The sequence below is a fragment of the Tinamus guttatus genome, unplaced genomic scaffold, assembly GCF_059628265.1.
Source record: "Tinamus guttatus ecotype Peru unplaced genomic scaffold, ASM5962826v1 Tinamus_guttatus_pri_ptg000138l, whole genome shotgun sequence".
In the NCBI taxonomy this organism is placed as follows: Eukaryota; Metazoa; Chordata; class Aves; order Tinamiformes; family Tinamidae; genus Tinamus; species Tinamus guttatus.
In genome coordinates, this window is record NW_028288672.1 from 1,589,226 (window position 1) to 1,609,684 (window position 20,459).

Here is a 20,459-nt window from a genome sequence, read left to right on the forward strand (position 1 = left end):
ACTGAAAGGCCTACTAAATAATTTTGTTTTAAACTATGTGTGTGCGTACACACGTGTACCCATGTGCTTCCTGATCCTAAATAAAGATGCAAAGGCAAATTCTTACCACAAGACTTTTGTGCAAGAATACTTAAATTATCTTTTGTTTTAGAAAAATTTAACCAAATTTAAAAAGTAGTCTACTGACCTGTTCTCGTTTTAATTTTTCACGCTTACGTATAAGTTCAATTAGCAAACGTGCTCTTTCAAGATCATGGCGCAGCCTTTGCCAGTACTTCAATTTGTCTTTTAAGGCTTGCATTTCTTCATCATCTTCTCTCTAAGAAAATAATCAAAAAGTTTTAACAAAAATTGAAAACACTGATTTTTTTTTATACAATTATACAACTTATTCATGGGAAAAGAGAAACTCTTGTTTTACAGTCACAGCACTCAGCCATAAGCTTCACACTGCAGAACAAAAACAGCAACAGAAAATGGGGTCAGGACATCCTCAATTTCTAAGTTCTGTAGCTGAAAGTAACATCTGTAAATCCAGAAAGCAATCCTATGATGAAGACAATAGACATAGGAAAAATTAATATAGCAAATAACAATTTAGGAATCTAATAAGCTGCAAAATAAGATCAAATATTTTAACACTGAAATCCAAAAAAGCAAGAACACTACTAGCTTCTTCAGAATCGTCCAACTGAAACTGGGAAAAGCAAGACAGCAGACAGGACCACTCATAACAGAGTAACAAGATGACTATGAATTAAGGACAGGAAGTGAAATCAGTTATCCAATAAAAGGAGAAGAGGAGAGAAAATAAAAACAGTTTCTGAAAAAGTTAAGACACCATCAAGGCTGTAAATACAGCCACTTCAAGCAACTAAGATAAGCATTTTTTTTTATTTTAAATCAACATATCCAAAATCTGTAAGCTGTTAATAGTAGATGACAGGGGAATAAAGACGATCGGTTGGTAAGCTTGGGGACAATGGAAAGGATTACACTACAGACTGTTACAAGCAAAATAATTTCCTAACCGAAGTAAATTTAGAAATATTACAGAACCTCTAAATAAAGTTTTCTCCTGCTTTCCAGGCAGAAGGTTCTAAAAATAAAGTTGCAAGAACTGGTAGTTTAAAAATTTCTAATATATTTATGAGTACTCAACAGATCCACACAATATTTTACTTCTTTATGTACTTTGAAACTGTAAACATAAGTACCTATGGAAGTTATGAAGTTTGTTTTCTTCAAATGTCTTACTGCAGTACAGTCTAAAATCCCTAATTGTCTGTATAAAATACAGAAATCTTGTTCCTCTTTCAAAAAAGAAAAAAGACTGAAAAAGTGGAGGCATAAAATTTTATTTCTTTTTCCTAATTACTGCGACTATTGACAGTCCCCTTTCTTTTAAGTAGTTAGGCCCAAAGTTAGGTACTTTTTACATAATTTAATTGATAAGGGTGGTATTTCAGAGTTAATTTTGACAGTAGAACAACTATTAGCATAGAGAGTTTCTATTCCTTAGACTTCTGAGGGACTTACTGAACTTGAAAATCCGCACTGCCACTAATGCCTGTCCTCACACACCTCATCATTTTGGAGCACAGACCCCATATGCAGAAAAATAACCTGTTACCTGATATTATAGCTATATATATTTTTTCACGGTTTTACTGGTTTTCAGGACCAAAGACAAACTTTGGCTGTTGCTCGAAGCAGAGGTCTTGTCCTCTCTTTGCTTGCAGTCACTCAATGTTGTCTGCTCTTTTGCCCTATGCAATTGCATAACAACTGCTCCTGCTGAAAGCTCAGCCAACAAAAGCAAATTAGTTTTAAGGCAGAACACAGAACTTAATTGCAGCTAAGAAAAGGTTACTTTCTCATACCAGGTTCTGGGGTGGTTTACTTGAGACCTAAGTATTTGGCTAATTCTGGAGATGCAGCTGTAGTTTAAAAAAATAAAAGAAAAAGAAAACATAACAAAGAAACAACTTGTATTCAGTTTTTTGAAAGCATTGTTCTTGTAGTTGGATCAGCTTCTTGATCCAGTGCAGGCACTTCCACTGCACAAACACCTGATTCCACTCTATAACACAGACACATTGGTTTAAATCTGCAGATGTGACCTGAAGTATCAACAGCATCTATTCCTTTGCTCTTTTGCTGTGTGCACAACAAAACCCTGAATGATACTTCTGCTTGTGGACTAACAAGAGCCCCCAGATTTTTGCTACTGCTATGTAAAGTGACACTGGCAGATATGGCAACACCAGCTGTGATTAATCCCTTTTACACTTACCTATTACCTGACATACAACATATACCTTACTAAGAATAAAAAGTTTCAAAAAAGCTGAAAAGAGCACAGGCTAATATCTAACAAAAGCTAAGACAAAATTCCTTTTTAAACTTCCCCCTTTCCAAGTTTTTAGTTCTGTAAAGCTTTCTGACAAGCAAAGGTCCTTCCTTCTGTTAAACTCCATAGAAGTTCTTCAAATTTCTTTCTTACTGCAACAAATCCTCCAGCTGACAAAACAAGAGAAAAATAGAAGCTGCATAACACTCTACACTCAGAATATGCATTTATTGAGAACTAATATTCATCTTGAATTCCCACCATGAAAAATATGTTACTACTGTATACTGGTAGGAGTAGTACCACTGTGTGCCAACAAATTATTCCTTGTGCTGCATGCAAATGTGAGGATAGTTTCGCCCTTCACAGGGTCTGTAATTCAAGCCAAACAAAATTAATCACATGAATCAAGATCAAATTTTAATCACTATAATTCTATTTAAGATCCTTGTATGACAGTCAGCTAATGACATTTTGTGACTGCAACTAATGCAGTGTTCCTGCTGAAAACTCTAATGCAGTTATGACCATAGTTACCAGCAGTTCTACTTTGTTTTTCAAAACAGCAGTTTTTGAACAGTCTCACTGCAGCAGGAACAGCTGCTGCACTGGGATTTCACGCCTCGTTTTCATACAGACACTCTTTTAACTATGGAGGGGAAAAAAAGAAGAAAAAAGAGGATGTAAGATAGTTTAGGATATCTGCAATATCTCCTCTGAAACTTTGAGATCAGATGAAAGGGGAATGACAGGATGAAGAAAAACATTAATCTCATATTTGAGAGTGTTCATCTTCCTTCTAGCAGCATATAAACCAAGGTCTTTCCACTGTGTTCAGGACTGTTTTATAGCATCACCTTGCAAAGCGTATCACAATTTAGCTCAAAAGCACACTCATTAGGCAGCTATTCTAAATCATGGAAAGTTTTTTCCCCTGCCATATTCATTCTAATAAATTTTGTTTAGAATACCTGGTTTTATTATTTCTTTTCAGTTAAAAATTATATTCGAGATTTGCATCTCAGTGTATATGTTCCTTGTATTAAATGAAATCTTATTTATGGTTCTTTGATAATTTGACTTCTTCCATAAGACAAAAAAAAATCTTCCTATCTAGACTGAAATTATGAAGTAATGATGCTTGCTTTTCCCACATGATTGGAGCAAGTAATCTGTTGCACAACTATGAGGAGTTCCTCATAGTAGGTACACCACAGCTAATTATTAAAGTATTCATTACGGCTTGGCTTATACTTGGGATAACAAAGATGACTAACACACATGAATCGCTTTGCAGTTACAACTGTTTCAATAGGTGTTCATAAGAACATTTGACAATAGTATGGAAAGATGCACAATGACAGAGTTATTACTCGCTGACGAGCTCTAACAACACATTTTCCATCAACAGCACCATTTATTATTCAACTTTCCTTGAAACTTTTGTTTTCTTTTCTTTTCAAAAGATGAAGTTCAGATCAATTGTACAAGTTTTCAACAATAAAACAAACAAGTACCCTAGTTTTTAAATCAAGAAGTATAAATATTTCATTTCAAATTAAATAATGCAGTATTTTAGTACTTGAGAACAGTGCGTTGTTCTGAAATTTAAAAGAAAAAGAAGTGTTTGGGCAGGGACACAAAAAATGAAAGCATTTTAAACAGCTAACGACTCGCTTTTGTAAAAGCGAACATCAAATATAATAATTATTTTACTTTGGCAGTTATTAACTTATTCTTTAGAAATTTTGCCCTTCTGATTCACAAAGAAAACATGACATCTTAACAGCAGAAGTACTTCCAACCATCTACCAGTAAATACAATGTTTTCAGGAACTGTAATTCTAGTTTAGCTAGGTATGTACTTCCAACTGGCAGATATACTACTCTGAAGAACAGAAAATTCTGGTACTGAATTGAAGGGGTTCAACATGCTCTGGTTTAGAGTTTACCTGCATAACCCACAATTTCTGATTCAAATAAGCAGCACTCCACCTACATAATTTTCTATAGAAGTTCAGTCCTGCAACCACTGAAATTAATATGTAAAATTCATACTGACATCTGATAAGCAATTATTTAATATATATATTAAATCATACTCTGAATTCAAAATTTAAAAATGGGGAAGTTACTACCCCCCCTAAAAAGTATCATAAAATTGAAATAATGAAGAAGGAAAGACTGATGAAAAGTGGTCCATTTATAATCAAAGTTAACTGCACCTAAAAAGACAAAAAAGAGTATCAATGAATTAATGATTAGTGGGTTTTTTTTCCATGAAAATCTAAGAAAAGAAACACAGAAGAAAAAGGAAAGATCAGAAAGAACTAGGAAGCATTGTTTACCATAGTGTTTCTACGACTCTATCAATGATTTATCAGCAAATAATAACACAATTCAGTCAGAAATAACAGTTAAGCTCTACAGGGAAAAAAAAAATCTGAACCTAATACAAGCAAACGATAGTCATACTAAAATCTTAATGCTATAAAAGGTATTCATAAGTCCTAGAAGGCATTTTACAATAAAAAATCCCCTGGAAGTCATAAACATCTGCAGAACAACAAAGAACACAGCCAATTATATTTCTAGTTTAATTTAAAAAGGGTGAGGGTATGCAGTAAGAATATCTACACTATGCTGTTTCACTGCATTTTAATGATTACATACATAGGTCTATTCACAGAATTCAAACAAGGTTTTAATTTTTTTCAGTCACTTAATGACTTAAAACGAAACATTAAGATCTTCTGATACCTCTAACATGGATCATATTACAAAAATGGGAAGCAGAGAAGTATTGCTTTCTTATTCTGTTATAAACTTGAGCAATTTTTTCTTCACGATTTTCAGCTATTCTGATTGCTAAACAAATAGAAGTTTAACCAGCTTAGATGTATTTTAGACAGTGATTTTCACCCATACAAAATAATCAGTATAAATTTATGCTCATCTATAGCCCTGCTGAACTACGTCAAAAGTGAAACTGAAAGTGGAATAAAAAGGTCTTTTAACTTCAACCATGATTTGTTCGTTGTTCTCCTGTCAGCAAACAATGGGCAAAAAGAAACCAAACCTCAAACACTGTAAACTAGTATGACTAACCTTTACTCTGTAAAATTTTCCATTTTTCTGAGTTCTATGCTGCAAAGTCTTTACTTTGCATCTTCTAATGGATTTAAAATTAAATTTACTTTTATCTTACTAAGATTCATGACACATTGAGGCCAAAAGATGTAGTATTAATCCATAACTATAATACTAGAAGAGTTTTGGTGACAATTGTTTTTTGTGAAATATTTAAGCAAAACAAAAGATAATCCAAATATTTTGTACATCTGAAAAGAAATTTAAAAGTTGTAAGAGTTATATCATGTCTAATATAATAGATTCCCCATTTTCTAGATAGAGAAAAAAGGGAGAGTTTTCACTCAATGCTATCTTTTCTTCTTATTAGGTATTCATAAAAACAGAGACCTCTTGATTTCTTCTTTTAAGTAAAAAGTGTGTCACATACCTGTTGTGTGTTTCTTTGCGACTGTAAACTGGACTGCAGCCTTCTCAACAGAGGAACACCATTCCTAGACAGCCTTTTAAGCAACCAGTAACTGTGCACTCGTTCAACAAACTGCTTCTTCCGCTGAATGGCCACCTGATTCATTATTTTATTTAATCTAAAATATGGAAAAACTGATATTGTATTTTTTGCAGCAAAGCACAGAATATATTTGTCTATGGAAGTTCAACATCAAGAATATATAAATATATAAAAGAACAACAGCAATGACTATCATATTACTAATGTCTTTCAACTACATTATTCTTAGTCCAGTTAGTTCCCAGCAACAACTTACTACCAAATACATCTCCTTGGCAATTTAGTTTATATCAAAAATCAGAGCTCAGTCTAAAATGTCATCTGAATTTAAAAATAACTATATTTAAAATAAAATTAGGAATAAAGCTCTAAATGCATATTGAAGTTTCCAGATCATTTGTTGCCTATTTAATATCACAACATAATGCAGAATTAAGTCACATACACAATTAGTAACTTCCTTTGAAGAAAATTTAAACTTTTTATATAAAAAATTCTGAGCTTGCTTTACTGAAGAACTAACATTAACCTTTTATTAAGAGGAGAAAAACTTGAAAAGAGCAAATGCTTAGGATTTTATCCTATATATATATATATGATAAAAACACCCACACAGAAAGGCTGCAAGAGAGAATGATAAATCATTTAAATGAAATACCTTGATTAAATAAATACTTTCTTTAAAATTGTTTTTTAAACAGATGCAAGTATTATGTCCTGGGGCTCCAAGCATCTGCATTCTTTTTTTTTTATTATTTGTTATTGTTTTAATTTGTGTTTTTTTTTGTTGTTGTTGTTGTTGTTTTTTTGTTTTATTTGGTTTGGTTTCAGGGGGTGGACATCTTGGAGTTTTTTTTTTCTTCCTCTCTAGCTGACCTTGATTGAGCAGGAGGTTGTATCAGACAATCTACCAATGATTCTTCCAGGCTTAACTATTCTGTGATTCTGTTTCTTGTTTGTTTCTTTTGGGGCAGGGAGGCAGCTGAAGAAAGGTAAGGTTTTACCTCAGCCGGTGGAAAAAAGAGAATTACAGGATGATGGAAATGAACAGAAGTGTTAAGTGTTCTTTGCAGTATATTACTGCTTATCACAAAACTCTATACAAGATAGCATATTTATCAGATTCGCCAACTAAGTTTAACATAGAAAATTCAGGAGAAGTGTCCATTTGTGTAGTCCAAGGCACTACACAATGAGCCTTAGAACACACACATCATGAACACACACATAAGTTTTTCTTTCTTCTTTTTAATATTAGAAATAAAGCAGCTTCTCAGCTAAATGATATAAGAAAAAAAAACAGTCAACTACATACAGTAAATGTAAAATTATAAGGACCCTAGATAAAATTATTTTTGAGAATATTTTCTGGAGACTACTTGAGAAATTTGTACAGTAGTTTTCAAAAAAAACCATACAGGTCAATTTACTCTGATTTCACCCAAATCCACCATATCCAAGGTTACTTTTTACAAGGTCCCTTGGTGGTAAGGTGTAGCAGTTCTGTTCAGTGCTAGGCTAACTGTAGCTACAGACCTTTTGGTCACGACCGCAGAATACAGGCAGCACAAGCACAGGTCTCCTTCCCTTCTTCAACTAAACTGTTTTTCAATGAATAACTAAGCCTGTTAGGCAGTCTTGAAATATTCTAGCTTAATTAAAGGAAGCTCAGGCCTGACTCAGATAAGACTCAGGACTATTTTTAAAGTCTTCACTGAAAGACAGAAGGGGTGCTCAGAGTTATGTGACTATATTAAACTTCATACACAACCAAATTACGATTAATTACAAAATGCAATCACTTTCACGTCTCTTAAACTGTAAAACACATTGAACTAAAGACAAGAAAAAAAAAATGAGCCAAATATATACGTATCTGGAGAGACCAGAGAACCATAACTCAGCATGAAGAAAGGTGCCTTGGCTTCATGCCTATCAGATGTGGCAAGACTAAGCAAACACCTTTAATTACAGCTGTAAGTACATTTGCCTTTTCACAGAAGAAACCATTCTATTCACAGATAACTATGATAGTAAAATACTAGAATAAGCTTTGAAGACATGTTAGCAGAAGATATTCTTCTACTTCCAAAATCCAGATAAAAACAAGTGTTTCAGAAACTAACCTAGAATGATATAAAAACTTACACTTCTCTCCCCCTCCAAAAAAAATAAACACTGGCTGATCATATTTCATTTAGATACCAAGCTTAATTATCTATCTTATATAATCTATAAAATCATGCCTTAATTTACCTAAATACAGTGAAGCTCAGAGACTCTTCACACAGCAAATATCTATAAGCACCTACACTACGGTCTTATTGTTTTAAGCAAGGACATTACAACCACAAAAATCCTCTATCTACAACAAAGTACTTTTATCATCTTTCTGCTTAGTCACCTACTCCCAGCTAGACTCTTTGTTGCCTGCAAGTATTCAAGTTTTGACAGATATAATACAACAATTTGGGGGAAATAAGGCAAGAATAATCTGCTGCTGTAGACCCCTGCAAGTAACACAGACGGGTTACTGACTTTCAAGTTCCCAACCTTTATCATCATCACACAGGTACCATCCTACTGTGAAAGAAAGTCTTGTTCACAAAGACACATGAAGCAATAATGAATTTGAACACATTAATGAAATCAAATACATGCATGTCAGTCCTGAACAAGGATCTTCCTGCTCCTCCCTGAGGTAACACTAAAAGAATATAAAATTCTTAGAGATCCCAAAGGAGGTTGCTGAAGGCTCCATTTTCTTTTATTTTCTTTAATAAGATGTAAAATAAAGGACTTTAAGAATAATGAAAACAAGCACACTTTAGATAGGTCAGGGAGAGCTGCCTGAAGAGTTTATAGTTTGTAATATGGATTCTGACTGGTACAATACAGGGCTAAGGGCTGCACCACACTGACAAATTCCCCAAGCAGAAGCAAAGTTTACAAAAGGATGTAGATCAGTTCCCAGAACAAATCATATAAGCATTTTTACTGTCTTTCTAGAGCTTTTACTTGGTGTAAAACATCTCAGAAAGAATAATACTCTGTAAAGTCTTTTTAACAAGTGCCAACTGCAAGTCAAGCATATAAGCACTGAGAGAGAAAAAAAAAAAAGAGATTTAAAATATATGCATAAAATATTATATTACTTTAAGCTGTAGTACTTTCCCTTCAGAAAACAACAGATCAATCTCACTGTGTATTTCTTACTCTGTTGAGACGGACAAAAACAAAACTACTGTGCAAAACAGCCTGAAGAAGTTAGCACAGGAAGGCACATTTGGAAAACATGGCCAGAGTTACTGTCGCTCCTATCATATAATCAACTTTAGACAGGTCAAAAATAAAGAGCCACAACTCTAGTTACCACAGAAAGCAGGCAAAAAAGATCAGAAGTATTATTGCCGTTATAGTTCCTTACAGAACAGAGAATTTGTTAGACAATTCCCAAGTGATCTTCTGAAAAAGCCTATATTAAGTGCTAAACATCTCTCAAAACATCAAAATGATTAACACAATTAAGTTCACAGGAAAAGTGTTCTTACACTGTACACTAAGTGAGCAACTGTAACCTGTGTCAGGGTGTTCAGACTTAAACAGCTACAGTAAAACATGTTGTTTCCCCGACAGACAATTTCTTTTTTTTTTTTTTTTTTTAAAAAAAAAACAAAAACAGAGACAAGATCTGTAAATAAGATTAATGCATTTTCCTAAGCTGTCTCTCTATAACCATGCAAATTAAAACAAATTTAGCAGCCAAAAAAGCCTTGTAAAAATTTAGGTATTTCAAATAATCTTTAAGAGGTAACTGTGTTCCCATGAATTCCAGTACCCTTTTTTAAGTAACTGATCCTGTAACGGGAGCGTGAGGTTTTGGGTTGATAAAAGCCACCAGAACTGATGCACGAACTATCATTGCAGGCCAGCCATTTTCTCAAGCTGTCTGACTACTGTTGCCTTTCGATTTCTTGGCATGCTGACCAGGCATACTCCCTGTTGATTTTCTTGTTTTTGGGCTATGTTCCAAGACTACAGAGATGTCAAAACATTTTTGAAAACCATTGTATTTGTTCCACAGCAACTGCGAAAGGCCAGAACTGCCTCCCTCCCCCAGCTCCACACATATCCTACTCTAAAGCACTGCAACACGTACTGCAAATACGATACCGAAGTACCTTACAATTCATCTGCTTGCCTTTCAGCAGGGGGAAGCTCCCTTTTCAAGTCAAGTTTTCAAAGCTGTACAATTGTGATCCTGAACTGTGGTGTGTCAGGATGAGAGCAAGTTACAGCACTAAAAATATCCTGCATTTACAAAAGCAACAGAAGGACAAGGGAAGTAAACTGTTCTGTTTTGAATGAGTATGACAGATTCTTACCACGAATATTACATTTGATTTTAAATGAAATTATATTTTGATTTTACATCAAAATATCTTTGGTGAGAATTTGTCATTTATCATCTATTCTGAACTAACCCTCTCTTCACACAGAGATATCTGGTGGATAATCCACCACATAAGAGGGTGATGCTCTTAATGCAGTGCACTGTATCCTATGTTTCTCTCTCAATAAATAAATAAATAAATAAATAAAGCATAAACATTTTCCCCAATATAAGAGATCTGCTCTTTCATATGTGTAATTTCATAACCTCCGTCTTCCTGCTCATGGCTGCTTCCTCTCTCAATTTCAGTAGATATCGTTTTGGCAACTACTGCAATTAGTTACAAGAAAAACCTGAAAACAGTATTTTTGGTGCCCAGCTATACAGTAGTTTGACACAAAGCCATCAAAAGAGAGAACCAGCCACTTTGCCTGCACAGTAGTGGGCATTAAAGCAACAGTTATTGTACAATATCTGCTTTCACAGATTTCACCTCTAATATTATCTGTGTCTATACAATATAGGTGTCTACAGTATTTCTCCATTCTTAAGGTTTCAAAATATAAGTTCTTCAAAATATAAATCTGAGAGAAAATTTCCATCCCACAGCAAATATGTGATTGTTTCACTCTAATTGCCACAACAACTCAGGAAGAAGAGACTTAATCCAATAATTTGTAAGATTCAGTAAGATTAAATACCCACAAAAAAAAAAAAAAAAAGCTTTTAAACATGAACTAAATGTAGTATTCCAATTGCAATGCTTTCACACTACTCGCACTAAAATATCAAAAATACCAACTTCTCATTTATGGTAATGCCTATAAATAATCAAATGAAGTTCCACTGTATTGGGCAAATAAATAGTTCTCCTCTTATTTTTCCAATGCAAAGATTATAGATATGATTTTTAAAACTGCTAGAACAAAACATTAAATGTCTAAATTGAATCAAGTTGAGTAAACTGACTTTCAAGAACCCTGGAAATTCCAAGTCCTTTCCTGATAAAATTCCATAGATATACTGACATACAAGTGTAGAAAGGAGGGAAAAATAACACTGATAATCACATAGTAACAGTAATTCCACAGACACTAATTGAAAAAAGAATCACCACAAGAAAAAAAAAAAAAAAGCTATGAAAGTTTCTATTTTGAGAATTAGAAAGAATTCTGGGCCCTTGCCAATTACTCCTCCAACTCTGTACCAAAAATTTCAACTTCCAGAGATGAGAAGGAGTATCTGGACTGACAACATTCAAATCCTCTCATATAAAACCTTTAGCAGTGGCTATCTATCCAAACTTTTCAATATACCTTTTTCTAAGCTGTGGAAAGAGAGTATTCCCTTCCCCATGAAGAATTTGAATTTCTCCTTTACAAAAAAACAAAAAGAAAAAAAAAAAACACACACACACAAAACAAAAACTCTTTGATTGGCTTTAAAGAAAAAGCCAACACATGAACATATGAATAACTATGTAAAATCAGGTCCCATTTGAATTTCTTATTTCCTTTTGAACAAGATAAGACTTCTTTTGTAACTAGCCAAAGTCAGTGGACAGATTTCCACCCATTTCAATGGGATACAGACCTAATGCTGCAGACACTAGCAATTTCATTTAAATCTCTGAGCAACACAAGTCTATAGAATTTCCATGACTCATATACGCCTCCCTAATTATGACTGTTTCCTAGGTTTTGCATTAAAGGTTCCAAGAAATAGGACTTTTAATCATATCCTTTACTAGTCTAGTGCACTCTTTAATCACTTCAGAATCGTATGCTTTTCCCTTCTGTTTGTGTGTTCAAATTTCCTGCTATAAATTTTGCTTTTCTCTGCTAAGTTGAGGATCCAATAAATCCACTGACATATTTCCTGAAGCATGGAAGTTTTTCCAGGTTCCTATTCTTTTCTTTACATTTGTCAGTATATGCATAATATTTGGGTTTGAACATGTAGGAAGCCCTTTTCCCTACTACACATGACTATGAAACTGGGCTTCTACTTCTCCTAAGACTCGTATTTGAACAATTAGCTTGCATTTTTTTTCTTAGACAGGAAAGTAGAACGTTAAACTTAAAGAGTTACAAAAATATTTTGCTGCTACAAGTTAACTCCACTTTAGCTGTTTAATGTTCCTTAACAGTTATATTTATCATCTTCCAAAACTTGGAGAGAAAACAAAAACAAAACAAACAACAACACAAACAGTCATACTGAAAACTTCCTTAGTCTTTTCAGAAAAGTCATATGCATAGATTCACTTCTACCACCTTCTATACTTCATATATTCTATGTTATGACTTTTCTTTAAAGTTACTCAAAAATACTTTCTCCACTTTCTGCACATAGTCATATAATACGAGATTTGGAAATAATCTCAAAATGCTAAATCTACTGGAAGATAGGGTATTAATTGAAAAATGTATTTCATTTGTAATAAAATAAGTCTCAGCATTAACTTGACGATTTTTTGTTCATTCTCTAGGTTGACTGTCAAACAAATGAGCTGCCAGGAGACAATTCTTCCAACACTGTATGCTAAAAATCATATTTCTTTAGCATTTATAAGATTCTGTACCCTGTCATTGGAGGAGAAAAAAAAAATCAAAAAATTCACACAATCGGAGAAACTGAAAAATATATGAGAATAAAACTATTTGAAATAGCTACAGTGTTTTACTATTAATAAGTCAGGAGCATTAATTTTGATCTTATTAACTGAATAACAAAAATAAGCAGAACTGCAATCACTGATGCCTGAGATTCTCAGAGGACACTTAGGTGACAGAGCCCTGGAAGAGACTGTCCAGAGAGGCTGTGGAGTCTCCTTCTCTCGAGATCTTCAAAACCTGCCTGGATGCCACCCTGTGCCACGTGCTCTAGGTGTCCCTACTTGAGCAGGGGGGTTGGGCTGGGCGATCTCTAGAGGTCCCTTCCAACCTCAACCATCCTGTGACTCTGCGATGCTAATGATGCACCTTACAGGAATCCTTAGTCTATACTAATTACCATTTTAAGTTTTTTTGCTTAAAGTAGTAGTCTTGCTTCTGTTACAGTACTTCTATTGCTTCATTATACCTCTGAAAGAAATAGAAAGGAAGGAATAGAATACAAAGAAAAGACACCTATATTCCCTTTTTAAAAACTTCAAATAAGATGCATCATTTCCTTCCTGTGGGCTTTTATATAGGGGAACATCCCCTCTCCTTGACATCAGTCAAGATAAATGCTTTTAACTCCACACACACCACCACCTTCCCCATTAAAACAAACAAAAAAATCCATTTCTACAATGTATTAAAGAAAAACACACATTTTCTCAACCAGATTCATTAAACTCAGACAGAGCCATGAATTCAAGAGAAGAAAGCTCTAAAGTTACCTTATCATTTTTTAAAATACTAGCGACGCAAAGTTCGTGAGCTCTTTTCTTGATTTAAGCAAAATTCTTTTTTGGACTTAACTAAAGAGGGCACTGGCTTAAGCAGTAGTTTCCAGAGAGACCAGAAGGGTTCTAAAGCTAACTGATCTTAGAAGAAACATCAGATTTTACTAGTGATACTCCCCCAAAATAGCTCTTTTAGAGTCCACAAGTTTCTTATAATAATCTGATTATCCAAGCAGCTACCAAGCAACATTCAAAACTCAATAATGTTATATAGTAAGCGTTCTGTAAAACTGTTATTCCACCTTGCCAAGGTGGTTTAATTTTCTAATTAGGTGAGGCTATAAGGCATAATCTGCCTTATGTTCTGTTCTAATTCAAATAAATACTTTCAAAACATTTTGTGGAAGTACACGCACTCATAAATCCAAGGATAAAGGATTAGGAAAAAATAGTTTGGATTTACCTAGCTTCCCATGTTGTTGCACTGCTGTCTCCAGAAGTGTATTCCATACTTATTTATGTCGGGTCTTAAACAACATTTCTTGTTATTTCCCCCTACTTAAGAAGTTCCTGAAAACATTCTTAATAAATAAATGTCCCAATCAGCTGAAAAAGAAGCATTGGCTGTACTAGCAGTCTAGGGTTTCAAAAGAATGTTTGTAAATGCTTGTCTGTAAGTGCTGCTTTTCAGGTTATTTTGCATTTCATCATTTCTTTTACTAACACTATGGAGTAATACACCTGATGCACAAGTACACCACCTTGTTCCTGTTTGTTATGAAACTGGGTATGTGAGAGCGCTGCTTATTTTTTCTCCCTGTAACTACTGCATTTCAGATACTTTCTTAATTTCAGAGACTATATACGTCACATAGAAACAAAGATGAAAATGAAGATTTATATATCTGCTTCCCCTTAGAAGAGCACTGCTTGCATGGATGACATTGTAAGAAAGCAGTTTACACTGTATTGCAATGTGCATTTCCCAAACATACTGAAGAATTTAGATGACATTCAGTTTTTGCCCTGAGTATATGCCTCCACAACATGCTAGCTGCACAAGATTTTTAGATGTTGTGAACATTGATACTGACTTCACTACTCAATCACATTTTAGATGCCTCTCTTGGTACAGAAGATAAAAAGACTAGACCAAAACAATATTATTTCTGTTACAAATCAAACACTCAAAAATAAGAGAAGACAGCTAAAGTTTGCCAGCTAACACTATGATTCTGCTTCTTTTGATATCTATCCTACTCACTACATAAAGTAGTTATTAAAGTAGAAGGAAAAACAGCAAAAAAGAGGAAAAAATCTGCAAGAAATGGAATTGAGAACTAGTACAGAATCAAAACTCACACAGACAAGGAACAAAACTTAAGATCATAAACTGTAAAATTTTAGATTTCCTAACTTTTAAGTTTTGTACCTGCAGCCTAAATAAAATACTGCAGAAGAGAATCATTTATCTATTTCTCCACCATTGCACATCAACAGAGTGTGAACCCTGGCATCACAGACACGATTTGCTATTGTTTACAGATAAATAAATAAGCTGGTGGCAGCAGGAGACCAGCATTCTGTGCACTGGTTATCAAAGGGTCCAAGTGCTACCTGGAGTCCAAGCTTTCACCCAACACAGACACAATGCAGCTCCTCTCACACTCACAGAAGCAGTACGGACTACCTGAGACTAAGTCTCATATGCAGGCTTAGTGAGTTTTCTTTTTGTTATTCTATTTTTTAACTATTATTTTAAAGAAAGGCACACAAAAAAATCTCCTGCTTAAAGGAAGGCAGGGAAATCAAGCAAGGGGGCATTCTCCTCCTATAATCACCATTTCAACATTTGCAAAATCTGACCACATGCTCCTGTGTCACTAGTTCACAAATGAGAGCCTGTGAGGTCATATAATTAGTTTACAAATGATCTTGGAATGTCACTATCCACAGAACTTGTAAAGGAAAAGCTTGAAGTATGACATCTCTGTAGGAAATTCTGGTAACTGGAAACAGAACAGTTCTCAAAATCATTCAAGGCAGTAGCTCAGAAACCTGACATACAGATAGGACAATAAAAATAAATAAAAAGCTACAAAAAGTGTGCAGAAATAATGAATTATGAATGAAGTTTACACCTTTTAACACAGCTGGGCTATGAAGACAAGCGTTTTGGAGAACAGCATAATTGCAAATATTAAGGTCTTTTAAGACACAATCTTTCCCATATACTCAAGGAAACAATTGTATCGCTATCATCTTAACAAAGCTAATCTGCTGCAAGTATCTTCTCTAAAGAACCAATTACCTACCAAGTAGACATATCACTATTCTAGATATTAAGCACTAAGAAATTAAATCAAACACTTTCACAAAGGTACCCTAGTTATCTGAGATGTGGAAAACATTTATTTCAATTTCTTTAGCAGAAAAGGAGGAGAGCGAAAAAAATAAAAGAAAAACACAGTATTTAAACTTGGAGCCTATATGATTCTCCTCTAATAATTTAAATGGTTTGCTTTCCTTAAGATCTCTGTCAGGAAAGGCAAATCAGGTTTCAGCTCCAAGAAAAAACAAACAAACAGAAAAACAAAACAAACTCGATTAAAGGGACTATTTAAATGCCTGCTGTGAACTGTTTTACATCATTCATTACTAATACAAGGACACATATTAAAAAAAAAATGCGCAAGGAAAAGAAGAACTAAAGAAAATTTGGCAACTTGAGATTTGGGTCTGGATTTCTGTCAATACAAGGATCCAGGTTAGTTTTCAGCAAAATGAGATCAAGCATATCTGCAAGAAAGCCGAGCACCTGAACAGTTTTGAATTATAAAAAAAAAAAAAAAACAAAACAAAAAAAACAGTATTTATGTATTTGTCCTGACATTTAATGATGCTGCTAAAAAACATTTAATTCTAATGATAATATCTGTTTAGTATTGAGTGTAACAAAAATTCTCTAGGAGAAGAACTGACAGAATTGGAAGTAGGGATATTCATTCTAATTCCCAAATACCATTTACTTCATGTTCTTTCTTATTTTGTCTTTCACAAAACAATCAAAAAACCTCAAACCAAATTGTCCTAATTCAGTCAAGATCAAGTTATTTCAAATGAATTTCCCCACGACCGTAAACAAGAGTGCAGTATTTGCTGCCTGCTATCACCTTGAGCTTTTCTTTAGCTCACTAAACAAAAAAAACATGCAATTCTACTGTGCAAACCAACTAAACTGATGCTTGTAAACACCACTTCGGAACTAAAGGCTGTATTTTGAAGTCAGTCAGCAATTAGTACAACACATTAATAAAAATGGACTGCAGTTTCAAAATAATTGTTTATTTAGATTAATTTGACTAGCTTTATGTACTATCAGACTTGGATTTAGCTTCCAAATAAGCAGAGTTTGTCATAAAAGCATTCACTGTTTCAACATTTAGAGTCCAAACATAAAGCATATAATGAAACTGCACACAGAAATTGTGTTTTTATAAACTCTGAGGTACCATTCTGTCAAACTCAAAGGGTAAGCAAACACAGAGATGTACTAAATGCTGAAAATAAATGTGGAGCAATCACAACAAATTTGTATTTGTATCTTCATACATTTTTGCCTTTTTGGTTTTCGTATTTTAATTGATGCTAAATTTTGCATTTTTGAACAGTGTCTTACTAAGTCTCAAACATTTAGTGAATCCAAAGCTTCATCTTTCTATCCCAGTACAAATTTGTAAACAAAGTAAAGATTAAGATTAAAGCTCTTTTATCGCATGCACTTTTTTTTTCCTCCTCCATATAGAAACATTCTATTTAAGTCAAAAGGACAGCTATTTGCATCACTGTACAAAAAGCCACACATCTCCGTGTTCAATGACTAAGAATGCATTAGACAACTAACTTATCACCTATGGAGAACCAAGTACCAAGATTTCTGAGCCTTGATAAACATCACTGCACTGGCAAAAGGAAAATGCAGATTTAGGAAGAGCCTCCTGAGAAGTTGCTCTGCATCACAAGAGAAATACTTCTTAGCGGCTTTCCAGTACTATTTGCATAGATTTTAGAGTACAGGTTTATACTTAAGTTAGGTGAGACAAAACAAGATTCAAATCTTACCATATACAGATCTGATTTTCTTTTTGGATCCATTACAACTGGGAACAGAAGTCTGGATTCCCAATTCATGAATACAGTTAATGCCCACCCTGCCTGTATTATGAAATGAAGCAGAGTGTGTGTGTGCATGTGTATGCATGCACATACATACACACAAACACACACATATATAGGCTATTCTAAAGCAGTTAACTCTCAAAGGTATCATGAACAGCTACTACTCAGTACTAAGCACTGACAAAAGAATAACATTTCTGAAGACAAGCCAGACCATCTACTGATTTCTGTGGGGAAGCTAGTGCATTTTTAATACATTTCAATAAAGTATGGCATATACGATTTGCATTAATCCTCTCAGTATGATCTTTAAGGAAGACATAAAAAATGCATAAAGACTTTACATCTGTACTCCTAAGCATTGGCTTTAAATTAAACAGACAAATAAAGTGTACACTTCTTTCAGCTGGATAGTTTGCTTACCTCTGGGGGGGTATATAAGGAGCAGATACTGTTGGCATAACCGTACAGGGCTCAACCACTGTTTTCTTGGCCTTTTTTGTCTTTTTTCTGACTTTCGATGAAGACCTAGCAGTTCTGACAGATCCCTCCTTTCTACAAACGCCGTTTTTGAATTCAGATTCTCCATAAATATTTAGAGGTCTCCGTATACAGCCTGGTGGAGTATGTACATCACAATAGGCAGTCTTTTTCACAGAGAATGTTGTCCCGCTGCCAGTTAGTTCTTTCACAGGTTCCATTTTCATATACAGACCAGCTTTTTGAGCACACGTCACATGGAATGCAGTATAGCAATTTGCTTTGTGGCACTGGATGCAGGCACCAACACCTTTCTGTTTACAGAGGTAGCATGTTAACTTCCATCTGGCTGGGGGAATGTTCCTGACACCATCAATTGGCTCAATAAAAACTGTATTGGCAAATCCAACTTCTGGAATCCACAAAGCACATACAACATGTCCCCAACGATCATCATCAGTCTTTTTAAAGGCACCTCCCTTGTTTGGGCACAGCACACAGTCTACAGGCCGAGAACGGGACTGCAGGCAGTGTCTGCAGAGCCACTGGCCCTCAGGTATATATGGCACCCCATAGCATTCCTGATGTACTGCTAAATTACACATATCACAAAACAGGATTACATTGCTGTTTTGACATTCACCATCCATGCATATACAACACACTGCATCTTCATCAATTAAAGACTGATGATCACCCTGTTTTTGATTCTCACAATAAGACTCTTTTTCGAACCTATCCATAAGGAATTCAAACATATTTTGTGACACAACGGACACTCCATCGCTCTTCCGCTTTTCATTTATTATTTCTAACCATGCATAATCTTCTTCATCCATGTCATATTCCACTTCATTATCAAGTTCCTCTGCTGATTTTTCAATAAATTTATAATAAACTGGAGGTCGCCGAGGAGCAGAAGGTGGACTGTATTCAACAATCCGCACTTTTGGTTCTGGAAGCGGAGCCGCTGTAGCAGGTATGCCATGGGAGCTTGGAAGAGCCTCATTTTTCTTTTTCACTTTGTTATTTTTATGCCGTTTGCTTCTTAGGCAAACTGGTGGTCTTTCACTATTTTCTTTATTGCTGTTGCATTCACTCATTTCCTGGGCTGTAAGATCATCTTCCAATATAATCTCCAAAGGATCAAATATACTGATCCTATGCAGGCGACCTTCAATTTCTATTTCAACCATTCTCTGAGCTTGAGCGTACGTCAAGGTTTCTCGCGTGGGGGAGTGCTTAATACTGCATGGGGAAGAAGAATGCCTTGCTGCCGATACTCGATGACATCTTCCTTTTCTCCTCATTTGGTAATGTTTACCTAAAATTAGAGCAACAGTTAGTAAAATGAACTAAAACATTTGTATTAAAATACTCATTTTATTTTAGTAGGAAAACCCCTTAAAGCTGTCTATCCAAACTATTAACCTGTCACCTGTTATTGAACAGGACTGTACTCACGCTGTTGGAAAACTTTTACCTGGTGATAACAAGCAAGATCTCCACTGTATAGAATTCATAATATAAAAAAATGCTACAGAAACACTATTTGTAACAATTCTGTAACAGAAAAGTAACTTTTCAGAAGTGTCACAAAGACAAAAACAAAACACAGTTTTGATATACTGCAAGAACAATCTCTGTAATAAAAGATTTCTGATTAATAAGGGTGTCTATACCACGAAATTTGTTCAACATCTACAGGCTTTCTCCAGCTCTCCCTTAAGTTTATTTGTTATATTCAAGAATCACATTATCACCATTACTAGAGAGCTACCAGCACCAACATAATCTTACTGTTTTAAAGAGGCCCACGCTAGGAGGATGATCCCCGCCCAGTGCTACAATTTTAAACTCTGCTAAGATGTGCAAAATAACAACAATACTAGAATCTAGCCTGCCAGACAGTGAAGCATACATGCATTCATGTATGCATATACATGCATAAACATGCACATACATACATACACACACACCCTTCTGTCTTAACCATTTTTTCAGGATTTCTTCCCAGAGCAATTAGGATAGATAAAAATCTCACTTGCTTTAAATCCTA

General features: G+C 34.6%; 1 protein-coding gene across 4 annotated transcripts in view; it reads right to left on the bottom strand.

Annotated features, from left to right (window-relative positions):
- BRD1 (bromodomain containing 1) overlaps positions 1 to 20,459 on the bottom strand; it is a 63,957-nt gene that overhangs the window by 34,571 nt on the left and 8,927 nt on the right. For all 4 annotated transcript variants that reach the window (XM_088521877.1, XM_088521879.1, XM_088521878.1 and 1 more), the window contains exons 2-4: positions 18,344 to 19,724; positions 5,874 to 6,030; positions 188 to 319 (exon numbers count right to left, since the gene is read on the bottom strand). In XM_088521877.1, coding sequence (XP_088378003.1) covers positions 188 to 319; positions 5,874 to 6,030; positions 18,344 to 19,710 — 1,656 coding nt within the window. In that variant the 5' untranslated portion in view covers positions 19,711 to 19,724. The remainder of the gene's footprint in view (positions 1 to 187; positions 320 to 5,873; positions 6,031 to 18,343; positions 19,725 to 20,459) is intronic.